The sequence below is a fragment of the Arachis hypogaea genome, chromosome 9 (assembly GCF_003086295.3).
Source record: "Arachis hypogaea cultivar Tifrunner chromosome 9, arahy.Tifrunner.gnm2.J5K5, whole genome shotgun sequence".
NCBI classification, from domain to species: Eukaryota; Viridiplantae; Streptophyta; class Magnoliopsida; order Fabales; family Fabaceae; genus Arachis; species Arachis hypogaea.
The window spans coordinates 118,669,656-118,681,026 of NC_092044.1; the positions used below are offsets into that span (position 1 = coordinate 118,669,656).

General features: G+C 31.1%; 1 protein-coding gene across 1 annotated transcript; it reads left to right on the plus strand.

The window, feature by feature from the left end:
• Positions 1 to 1,025: 1,025 nt before the first annotated feature.
• LOC112712591 (chorismate synthase, chloroplastic) lies at positions 1,026 to 6,566 on the plus strand. The gene is made up of 13 exons (XM_025765520.3): positions 1,026 to 1,420; positions 2,030 to 2,180; positions 2,333 to 2,409; positions 2,503 to 2,561; positions 3,168 to 3,251; positions 3,339 to 3,431; positions 3,924 to 4,004; positions 4,437 to 4,568; positions 5,161 to 5,263; positions 5,398 to 5,492; positions 5,600 to 5,665; positions 5,848 to 5,932; positions 6,176 to 6,566. The coding sequence occupies exons 1-13, from the start codon at positions 1,288 to 1,290 to the stop codon at positions 6,319 to 6,321; spliced, it is 1,305 nt and encodes a 434-aa protein (XP_025621305.1). The 5' UTR covers positions 1,026 to 1,287; the 3' UTR covers positions 6,322 to 6,566.
• Positions 6,567 to 11,371: the final 4,805 nt, after the last annotated feature.

Genomic DNA, 11,371 nt, shown 5'->3' on the forward strand with positions numbered 1-11,371 from the left:
TATTATATCTAAAAATAATAAATTAGTATAATTTATATTCATTTTGATAAAAAAATTAAAATTTTAATAAAAATACAATTTTTTTTATTTTTTATCATATTTATGAATTTTTTATAATTATATATTTTAATTATTATATTTTTAAAATGTTTTAAATGAAAATAATAAAAATAAATTAAATTTTCTTAATTTATTATAATTTAATTATCTAATAAAATATAAAAATATTAATTTATATTTTTATTATTTATATCTTATTTTTAATGTCTTATTATTCTATTTTCATAATAAAATACTGTCATAGTGATATCCATAAAGAGGTTGAACAATATATTAATTTTTTTAAATCTTGTTAATAACTTAATATATGTTCTTGAAACACGTATTATAAAAATATTATTAAAAATATTTTATTAAAAATTATTTAAAAAATAAAATTTTTATATTTTTAATACATATATATGTAAATAATTTAAAATTTTTTATTATTATATTATTAAAATGTGTGCTAAAGATAGCTAAACCCTAAATTTTATTTCCCTTATACATTAGATTTTTATGGAATAAGACTCCGGGAGGAATCCACCCTTTAGCCGTTACCAACCCTTGAGAGTTGACAAACACGTGCTGTCAAACATACCAAACGTGGATTAATGTCAAAGAGAACATACGCGACACCAGCCCCAAGTCCCCAACAACAAATAATAGACCCTTATTTGTAAAAAAAAAAAAAGATATGCATCAAGATTCAATTACTTTTTATTATATAAATTTAATTTTCATTATTTTCATACAAATTTTTACATAATTATTTAATCTAATTATTTGTATACTAAAAATTAATTACTAAATAAATTATTTATATAAATTATATATTAAAAAATATAAAAATATATATTTATATATAAATATATAATAATTAATTTTCCTTTACACATATCATTTTGGTATTTAATCATATATTATTTAAACATATAAATTTAATTGAACCACAATATTTACCTAGTAAGTGCATTTGCTTAAATGAAGAAAAGAGAAAAATAAAATAAATAAACGGGGAAGGAGGGAGGCGAGGAGGGAGGGTAGGTGAAGGAGGAGGGGGTTGGGAAGGTGGGCAAAAATTTGAATATAATTACAGAAATTGCCACCACTGAGACTACCAACACCACCACCAACCCCTTTCTTTTGTATCTCAAGTTTCAACCACCAAACCTCAACCGCTCCCTCCTTATTACTCATTTCAATTCAATTCACCAATTTTCTTCTTCCACCTGTGTTTTATTTTCAATGGCTTCTTCTTCTACCTCTCTCTCTTCGAAGCCATTCCTCGGCGGTTCCATCTCTCCCAATTCCAACATCCGATCCCTCTCCTCCGCCTACCTTCAAGTCTCCCTCCGTTCTCGCACTCCCAAAAACCTCCGTCAGTTCTCTCTCTCCTTCCATCTCTTCGTTTTTTTCTTCATCGCATAATAATATATAAATTTCTCTTCAGGTTATTATTGTTAGTTGATTTTCAGATCATCAGCTTATTCTTGTAAATTCGTGTTCTCTATTGCGTTTATTTATTTGCTTTTTTGTGAATGCACCTTTTCCAGCTTAATGATTTTGAATACTGAATCTGTTGCTGTATTTTAACGTTTTTAAGTTCGATATAGCATGAAATTCGCTGTAATGTGCTCATTGTAATTGGTGATTTCGTTTTTAGTTCATGTAAGAACTCCTCGGAGGGGGATTACATACATGTTTCATCTTATGTGAAATTGATTCTTAATTTGATTTATTTATTTATTTATTTCCTGAAACTTTCTACCTAAGTACCTATTAGGATTTTAGATTTTAAGCTTCCTAGATGACGTACACTTAGTTCGAACTGCTTCTAACTTAGGTCTGAGTGTTTCTTAAATGATAATGAAAATTAAAAGAACTGGTTGGTTTGTAATCTAATGCCAGTTATACATTTAAGAGTTCATAGTTAATGATATTGAGATGGACATTGTTTTGAGTTTCTGAAGTCATTGGTGAATTACAGAGATACGGGCGGCCGGGAGTACCTATGGAAATCACTTCCGTGTGACAACATATGGAGAGTCTCATGGAGGAGGTGTTGGTTGTGTCATTGATGGGTGTCCTCCTCGCATCCCTCTCTCCGAGTCTGACATGCAAGTTGATCTTGACAGAAGGTACTGCATAGTGGAAAACACTTAACAGGCTAAAGATGAATATCTTTTAAGATAGCTTTTCATTGTTGTAACTATGAATGATAGGAAATGTTTGTTTTTTATGCATCACAAAATGTCTCTAAAGAGTAACATTGTACAGTTCTTGTGTATAGGAGGCCAGGCCAAAGCCGAATTACAACTCCTAGAAAGGAGACTGATACGTGTAAAATATTTTCAGGAGTCTCCGAAGGTTGATATTTCTTCTATATATTAGTTGGGAAGCTGTATATTTATTGCCAAAAAAAAAAAAAAGAAACACTGAAGTATAATTTGTTAATTGCAGGACTTACTACTGGAACTCCAATCCATGTATTTGTACCTAATACTGATCAAAGAGGACATGTGAGTATCTAATGATAGAGCTTATATTTATGTACAGAAGAGTTAATAAAAAACAAGCAACACTTATTGTTTATTCTAAACTTGCTGTTATAATGTTTAACTAAAGGGAGATCCCCCCCAACCCCCCAAAATTTTCTTTTTCTTTTCTTTGCACGTGTGTGTGTTTGGGGACTATTTATTATTCGGAACTTGCACTTAAAACCTGCCATATATTTTTTGTGTACTTACTTTGAATTGGAAATGCTAAGACTGACGTTAGATGGGTGTTTTCTTGGATGACACATTTGTGCTTGAGAGGACTCTCGGCTCTCCTATTCCCTTCCTACTAAGTGTTAATCTCCCTAACTCTCTTTTCCACCCAACTTTTATACTAATTCTTAACTGATTCAAGGTCCAATAGCCTTGATTCCTGTCATACTCAATCTTTTGGTACATCTATTATCCTTATTTGGCAATTGGTTAGATGAAGTAAATAACTTGTTAGTTGTGAGTCTTGATAATAATAATTGCTTATGATTTATGACTGAATCACAAGTTCATATTTGGTATTCTTTAGTTGATTCTGTAATGCTTATAGCTTTGTTCATTACATTTTCTGGGTTTCAGGACTATAGTGAGATGTCATTAGCTTATAGGCCTTCCCATGCGGATGCAACCTACGACATGAAGTATGGTGTCAGATCAGTTCAGGTATCAACTTTTATGATTTCATGAGTTTGGCATTTTCTTTTAATCAGACAGGCATTAAACTTATGCATCAGGGCTCTTATTTTTAAGGGTGGTGGTAGATCTTCTGCAAGAGAAACCATTGGAAGGGTTGCTTCTGGTGCTGTTGCTAAAAAAATCCTTAAGGATTTTGCAGGAACTGAGGTGTGTACTTGTCTTGTGGTTTAGGCTAGAGTTTTCTGCTTGTTTTACACAATGAAGTTTTTGTCCCTTATTTTAGCGGTCCATTGCTTATTCTTAGAAGAAACTGTAAAATTGTACCAATAGATATTAATATGGGATAAAAATATTTCGAATCTAATTATCCCCCTTTTTCCATTGTATGTCACGTTTTCTATTATTCTTCTATCAGTTTCCACCTTCGAAAATATATGCAGAGAGTACATATTTTCTTCTTCTTGATAGGCAAAAAGTTTTTAAACGAGAAAAGAGGAAAGTACAACAAGGGAGAGGATAAGAGATCCTCTAAAACAAGAAAAGAAAGATGGAACTTTACCCAGTAAATCAGCAAAGTTGTCCAGCATCGATTATTTCTATATGTCTATTCATAGTTGGTGTATATTTATGTGCATGTATCATGTTTTTATATGCCAATTCCTTCACGATATCCTTTGCTAAAGGTCTCTTACTTTTCAGATTCTTGCATATGTGTCTCAAGTTCACAAGGTTGTTCTGCCAGAGGATTTAATTGATAATGAGACTGTGACACTTGATCAGGTATTTTAAAGTGAATATTCACATATGTTTATTGGTGCCTTCTGTAAAATTGAGCCAAACAAAAGAGTTTAAAGGAGATTTATTGTATCCTATACATAGAGAATTGAAGATGACTATTTGTTTTAAATTTTAATATTTTTAAATGGATTTTGAATGGTACTAACTTATCAGGTTGACATCTTCTCAACCCTCATCTAAAGGATTGTCTTTGCATATCATGTGTATGCTTTTCTTTACAATTTTGTGTTAGGAAAATAAAAATGGCATTTGTAGATAAAAAGGCCAATGCCATAATGTTTTACTGACTGCAGTAAGCCAAATTGGTGGATATTCTCTCTAACTTGCTTTCATAATTGGTTATTACTCTGTTACATTATTGCAATTCTGAAGCTGAAATCTTGCTTTGGTATATATTCTATGAAAACTTTCCAGATCGAGAGCAACATTGTTCGATGTCCTGACCCTGAATATGCAGAGAAGATGATAGCTGCTATTGATGCTGTCCGAGTTAGAGGTGATTCTGTTGGTGGTGTTGTGACATGCATAGTGAGGAACTGTCCACGTGTAAGTTTTCTACCTTTTTCTGTCTGCATAAAATTACTGCACAAGTTAGCAGTTACAATTTAGGGTACAAGTAAACTTGTAAAATTGATTAAATATATAACACAACGGTTTTATGGGTGAGTGTAAGGTACTCGGTAGTTGGTACCCATGGATAATAATAGTACTAGTAATAACAAACACTGAAGAGAATTTCTGGATTTAACATTGAATTGCAAGAATACAAGGGGTATGGCATTTCAAGAGGCCAAAACTCTCATTGTTGAGTGGTTGTTGATTCTAAAATTAATCTAATGAAGGCATGACTTGAATCTTCTATAAAATCTAGAAAACACTGGAAGGCCTTAGTTGAACTCAAACAAGCTGTGCTAGTCATCCTTGGGAGGTTTAAGAGCTTGCTTTCATGTGTAGCATGTATCCATGATAAATTTGTATCCCATCAATGTTAAGAGTGCTCTTTTGATCCTGCTATTGGTACTTTAATAATTAGCACGCAGAACAGAAGGAAGACTGCTTTAATTTATTCTAGTGCTGTATTATTTGATTTTCAATATACTTTCCACCTAAGAGTATAATTGAATCTATTATATATCAGGGGCTTGGTTCACCAGTATTTGACAAACTTGAAGCTGAACTGGCTAAAGCTGCTATGTCATTGCCTGCAACCAAGGGCTTTCAATTTGGTAGTGGGTTTGCAGGTATTTCGATTGTTTATGTTATTTGACTCTGATTGAATGTGTTACGATATGTCCTGACTATGGCAGAATTGTTTTAAAAATGCTATTTTCGTCAATTACTTTTGTCTGATGATGGCTTGATGAAATCATTACAGGTACCTTTTTGACTGGGAGTGAACACAATGATGAGTTCTATATAGATGAACATGGAAGGACAAGGACAAGAACAAATCGTTCTGGTGGGATACAGGTATCAGTTTCCATTCTATTATTACTAATTAGCTGTCTCTAGATGTGCAGTATGATGGTCACGTGTCTATAAATGTTTTACTTACTATTGTCTGTATTGATAAACAGGGTGGAATTTCTAATGGAGAAATCATAAACATGAGAATAGCTTTTAAGCCGACATCAACTATTGGTGTAAGTCCATTCTCTCTCTCTCACACACACATTTTTGTGTGGGAAAGTTAATCAGTAATTGAGGTAGTTTACTATATGTTCACTAGATGTTTAGCTGATCAGGCGGTCTTTCTCATGACAATTTGACTTTGTGTTTACTTAAGTATTTTATCCGAAGTGAACATGGTGTTATGCTTGTGCAGAAGAAGCAAAATACGGTGACCCGAGATAAAAAAGAAACAGAGCTGATCGCTCGTGGTCGTCATGATCCTTGTGTTGTCCCAAGAGGTTAGAAACTCGGCCTTTTGCCTTCCTTATTTCTTCTTCTTGGAAAGAGATTATGCTTCATATATTAATTCATTTAAGTACATTAGAATTAACTGAAACTAAGATCAGATAGTTCGCTATGTGATGAAACATTTTCATGTGTGTTATACTGTTATCTTCAATTACAAAATATAAACATTTTGTTTGCCTGCACATCCATGAGTGGAAAAATGTGTGAAATCCTTGCTTGGACTGTTGTTGCAGCTGTACCCATGGTAGAGGCCATGGTAGCTTTGGTGCTTGTGGACCAGTTGATGGCGCAGTATGCGCAGTGTAATCTGTTTCCTGTAAACTCAGATTTGCAAGAGCCTTTGTTGCCCGTATTAGAGCCAGAAGAAGTACCCTTTTGAATGATATAATGTATTTTTTTGTGAGTGCAATGTATCCTCCTGTATTATCATAAGGTTTTAGTTTTTAATTTTTTTTTCCCCTTACATTTTGCCTCTGAGGATTGTAGAACGCTTAGCTGCAAAAGCGGCAAGATAGATCTATATTCTTATATTGAATTGGACCGTATCCGTATGACTTTTTCCTGTAAGAAATGTAACAGATTTTGGAGATCTTATTATCTTATCAATAAATGAAGCTTTGGCAAGCTTGCATGTTCATATTGTAAACTGCTGGTAATTCTGGTTTCTGGGTGTATAGTGTATACCTTTTGTTTTGGAGGTCGATCTAGGTATACACTCTTTATTTTGTTTGGGTCTTGATCTAGGTATACACTTGAGAACACTTAGCTGATTGTGGACCGGGATTGTTGTTTGTTTTTGGTGTTCAACTGTGGGCCTTTTTGGTTGTTACTGTTAAGGATTCCTCAATGTCATGGCCCAAAACCCACATCAAACTGTCTCTTAAACCTCTGCAGAACCTTGACCAAAAAAAAAAACCTCTGCAGAACAAGACCAAAAAAAAAAACTTACTGGAGAAACAAAATCAGACGAAATAAAAATACCTCATAAAGAATCAATTTGGGTTGGTGTTAATAGTTAGTATACAGTATACTAGTATGTTTAAATTGGAAGTTTGAATTTCAAGTATGCAGTAATTTATCAGCCAATAACGAATCCTTAAATGTAGAAAAATCAATAAATAAAGGTCATATTTGATTAAACTTTGCTTAAGTCTATATAACTCAGAATTCAAACATGTCAGCCAATCTAATAAACCTAGGTTGTTGAGGTATCATAGTTGGGTTATCTCGGATTAGGTTACGTAATAACCGAAGCTTTTATACAAAGGAAAAAACCAATTATTTATTATATACCCTTCGCCAAGAAATTATTGTAAATTATTTACGAAGTCTCAGTTTCTATCTATCATATTCAAGACAATAAGTAATAACGTTTAGCAGCAGGAATTGTCGAAAAAAAAAATGTGAAAGTGAAATGTCGTTAGTGCGCATGGTGGTATTCAATTTTGCAGTGTACTAGTAGTGTTAATGCTTATTTATCCATAATAATGACTCTTTAAGAATTGACATCATAACAATACAAATACCCTAAATCATAATTGTGTTTTTTTGAGCTAATTAATAACATGTCAAAATTAAAATCATTTTCGTCGAAACAGTCGCTAAATAGTGATCCACTTTGTATGGTTATGAACTTATGATCACCATAGAACCTTTAACTTTGAAGCTTATCAAATTTATCATCCACTAAAGCTCCGCATGGGAATGTTTGAAGTGATCAAAGTCAATTCATAAGCCATTCACAGCAATAAAGAAAAAAGAGGTGAACCATTAAAAATGTCCTTAGAAAAAATTAGGCACAGGTAAAAATATTAGAATAACAAAAATATTCTAAAATATTTAAAACATGACAAAATAATAAAAAAATTATTTTTATAACAAATAGTTTTTGTATTTAACAAACTATTCTTATGTATTTAATTCGAATTTTGGGAAAACATTTCAATAATTTAAAAGATGCATGTAAAAAAGGGGAAGAAAAAAACTCAATCTTTTAAACTTCTTTTTTCATTTTTTTTAAATTCAGCCATTCACAAAAAAATCGCAAAAGAAAAAAATAACTGTCTAAAATAATCAAATTTAATAATAAAATGCTCTCATTTTTTAATCATACTCATGAACAACTATATCAAAATTTGATTCTTAAAATTAATTTTGTATATATATATCCAACTTAATTTTTTCAAAAAAAAAATCCTGAAAAAATATAAAAATCTTCTAAAGAAAATTCACAGGTACTATTTAAAATTGACACCTACTTTTAGGTGTCCCCGATAAATAATGCCTAGAAGCTATGGATGTACAAATAATAACATCACCATATATGAATTCTCCACGCCTTTCCATTTAGTAAATTATATTCACAATTTCACCATTTAGATCCTTTAATTTCATAGGTTCCTTGTTCATCAGTCCTTGTCTTCCCAAAATTTATCGAAAATTATGCACACTTTATTATGAACCAACTAATAGTCCACGTTTCATGCCATTTATTATCTCAATAGTGCATGTGAAAGCGAAATATCAGTCCACTATATTTTCAAATCTTGGGAAATTCTTATTATTAGTATCAACACAAATGCAATTCCTGCTAAAATGGGACTCTCTTAACTACTAAACAAGAATAAGAAGTTTATGAGAGCACGCCTCCTAACTAAATGGACTTAACTTTTAATGAGTATTTGCATTATTGTTATATGTATATTCTCATTGTTTGGTGTCTATTTTTCAGTTAGCGACCCTTCTAAATTATTATTCCATAACTTTGAACCGTATGTGACTGCCTTTAATTTCATTATCATCATTTGAGCTCATATTAGATGCTGATTGAAGAGAGAAAGATAGAGATTGCAAAAATTATTGACATAATAATAATAATAATAATAATAATAATAATAATAATAATAATAATAATAATAATAATAATAATAATAATAATAATAATAATAATAATAATAATAAATTTATTATTATTATTATTATTATATATTAAAATTAATCATTATATATATTTATTTATAAATATATGTGTAATTTAATTTATTTTTAATATATATTTTAAATTAATAATTAATTCTGATGACGAATTTTAATATATATTTAATATGGTTATAATAATAATAAGTGGAATAGTTTTAGGTTTTGAGTAGTAAAGAACTCTTAAAACGGTACCTTTCTTTATTTTCGTTATCATCATTATATTGTCGTTATTAGTATATAATCCAATTTAATTGAGTTTAGTAGGACGTCACATTTGGGACCTATGAGCATTTCAATCAATCAAAATAATAATGATATATAAATTAAATATAATGGATGGTTCATTGGGATCATTGAAGATAGCAAAATTGGCCACCAATGGTGTAATATAAGGATAAGGCAATAATTTTAATTTGATTAAGAAACTAAAAAGGAGAGATTCCATTATGATAAAGTTTGGTCATCCAATAAGGCCATGGAACAGTATCTTTTATAGGGTGCATGAAAATGGAGGGTGAGGGTGGTGCCCTATGGACAAATTAAAGATAATGAGCATTGTGGAAAATAATAATAATAAGGTAGGCTAATAATAAAAGACTACTTAAGACTTTGGAAGAAAAAGATGAATAGAGCTAAAGAACATGACAAAAAGGAACGCACCGACTGTTATTGTTTTTCAAATAAGGACTTGACACCAGCTAGAGCTAGCTACCTACAATCACTTTATAAGCTACTAATTTATGAAGAGATAGATTGTCCTAATATACAGTATAGGAAAGTTTTTAAATATAACGTTATATCAGTATTTTAGTGATTTTTCACCATTAATCTTAATTATATATTATATTTTTTATAATTAAAATTAATAATTAAAAATTATTAAAATATCGATATATTAATATACTTAAAATTTTTTCTATAATATACTATACAACCAATTTTCAGATTTATATTCTTATTTTTTGTTATTATCTCTACTGATTACAAATCACAGTATATCTTAGTTTATAAGTTGCATTTTTTTAAGATTAGCTTAAGATAAAATATAGGTATTGAAAGTTAAGATTTTCAATAAATTCACTAAATTAGTGTTTATTAAATTTGTTTTGAACAACCTTCTTATCTATTATTTGAGTTTATATAAAATATCAAAAGATATTATAAAGAAATTGATTTTTTTACAGAAAAGATTTCTATGGAGTAAGAAAAATGATAGGAATGGTATGGCTATGGCAAGAGGGGAGGTGGTGCAAACTCCCAAAAAATTTGATGGATTAAGCATCGAGGATGTTATGGTACATAACACAGCCCTTCTTTTTAAGTGGTGGTGGTATTTTTCGAAAGAGGATTGTCTGTTATCAAAAAAGGTGGTGTGCTCTTATAACAATTTGAATCCTAACCCTAATGTGATGCTGTCATCCCAGGTGCTACCTATTCGAGAGGGGCCATGAAAAGATATACGCCATATATAGTTCAAAGATCAACAAGTAAGACAGAAGATGTATGGCTGCGTGGCGGTTCTTTAAAAGACATTTTTTCGAGGCTTTTCTCAGTCAAACCAAAGAGGATCCGTTATAGGGGATTGTGGGTGCTGGAACGGGTTAGATTGGAGATGGAACTTTCAATAGAGACGAGAGCTTTTTCAATGGAAGTTGAACTTAGTGAACCAGTTGTATGAAACTTTAAGACTGGTCAAACTTGCACATGACAGAGAGAATAGAGTTGTGTGAAAATTTGATAAACAAGGTATATTTTCTACTAATTCTTTTATGCAGGTGTTGCAGGTAGAAATGATGCCGGAAGAGATAGCGAGTTATAGCTTTACTAAGTCGGTTTGGAAAGGTTTAGTCCCACCAAGAGTTGAATTGTTTGTCTAGTTTGTCTTGACTGGGAGGGTCAATACGAAGGAGAGACTGAGTCGGTTGGGAGTGATTAATCAAAACGATGATGTATGTGTATTATGTAATAAAGGTGTTGAATATGGTCACTACTTATTTCTTGGTTATGATTTTTCGTGGCAGGTTTAGTATGCATGGCTGTCATTTGTTGGAAGACAATAGTCGTGCCCAGGAACGCTAAAAGAACATTTTTAAAGTTGGACTGAGCTATCAACTAGTAAGTAAGAGCGCAAGAGGTGGATGGTATGCTTCTGTTCGATTATCTGGAACATTTGGTTAGAAAGGAATAGAGAGATTTTTCAGAATAATTAAAAAGGGGTCGACGATATTATCCATCAGTCCTTCATGAACTATAATGAATGATTAGGTATGAATCCCTTCTATTATTGATGGTAATATCAAAGATAACAAGAGATATTAATTAGTGTCCTTTGCGTAATTTACTTCTTTGACTGATTGTTATTTCTATTTTTGTTTTGCTTGCTTTACATATTGTGTTGAACTTTTTATTTCAAAAAAAAAAAGATATGCTCTTCAAGGATTTAAATTTGT

Bases quoted from the DNA above. Each gene is read 5' to 3' on its own strand.
- LOC112712591 (XM_025765520.3), top strand. From the start codon at position 1,288: ATGGCTTCTTCTTCTACCTCTCTCTCTTCGAAGCCATTCCTCGGCGGT. The intron at 5,493-5,599 runs GTATCAGTTTCC...ATTGATAAACAG, and splicing joins ATCGTTCTGGTGGGATACAG to GGTGGAATTTCTAATGGAGA. The intron at 5,666-5,847 runs GTAAGTCCATTC...ATGCTTGTGCAG, and splicing joins AGCCGACATCAACTATTGGT to AAGAAGCAAAATACGGTGAC.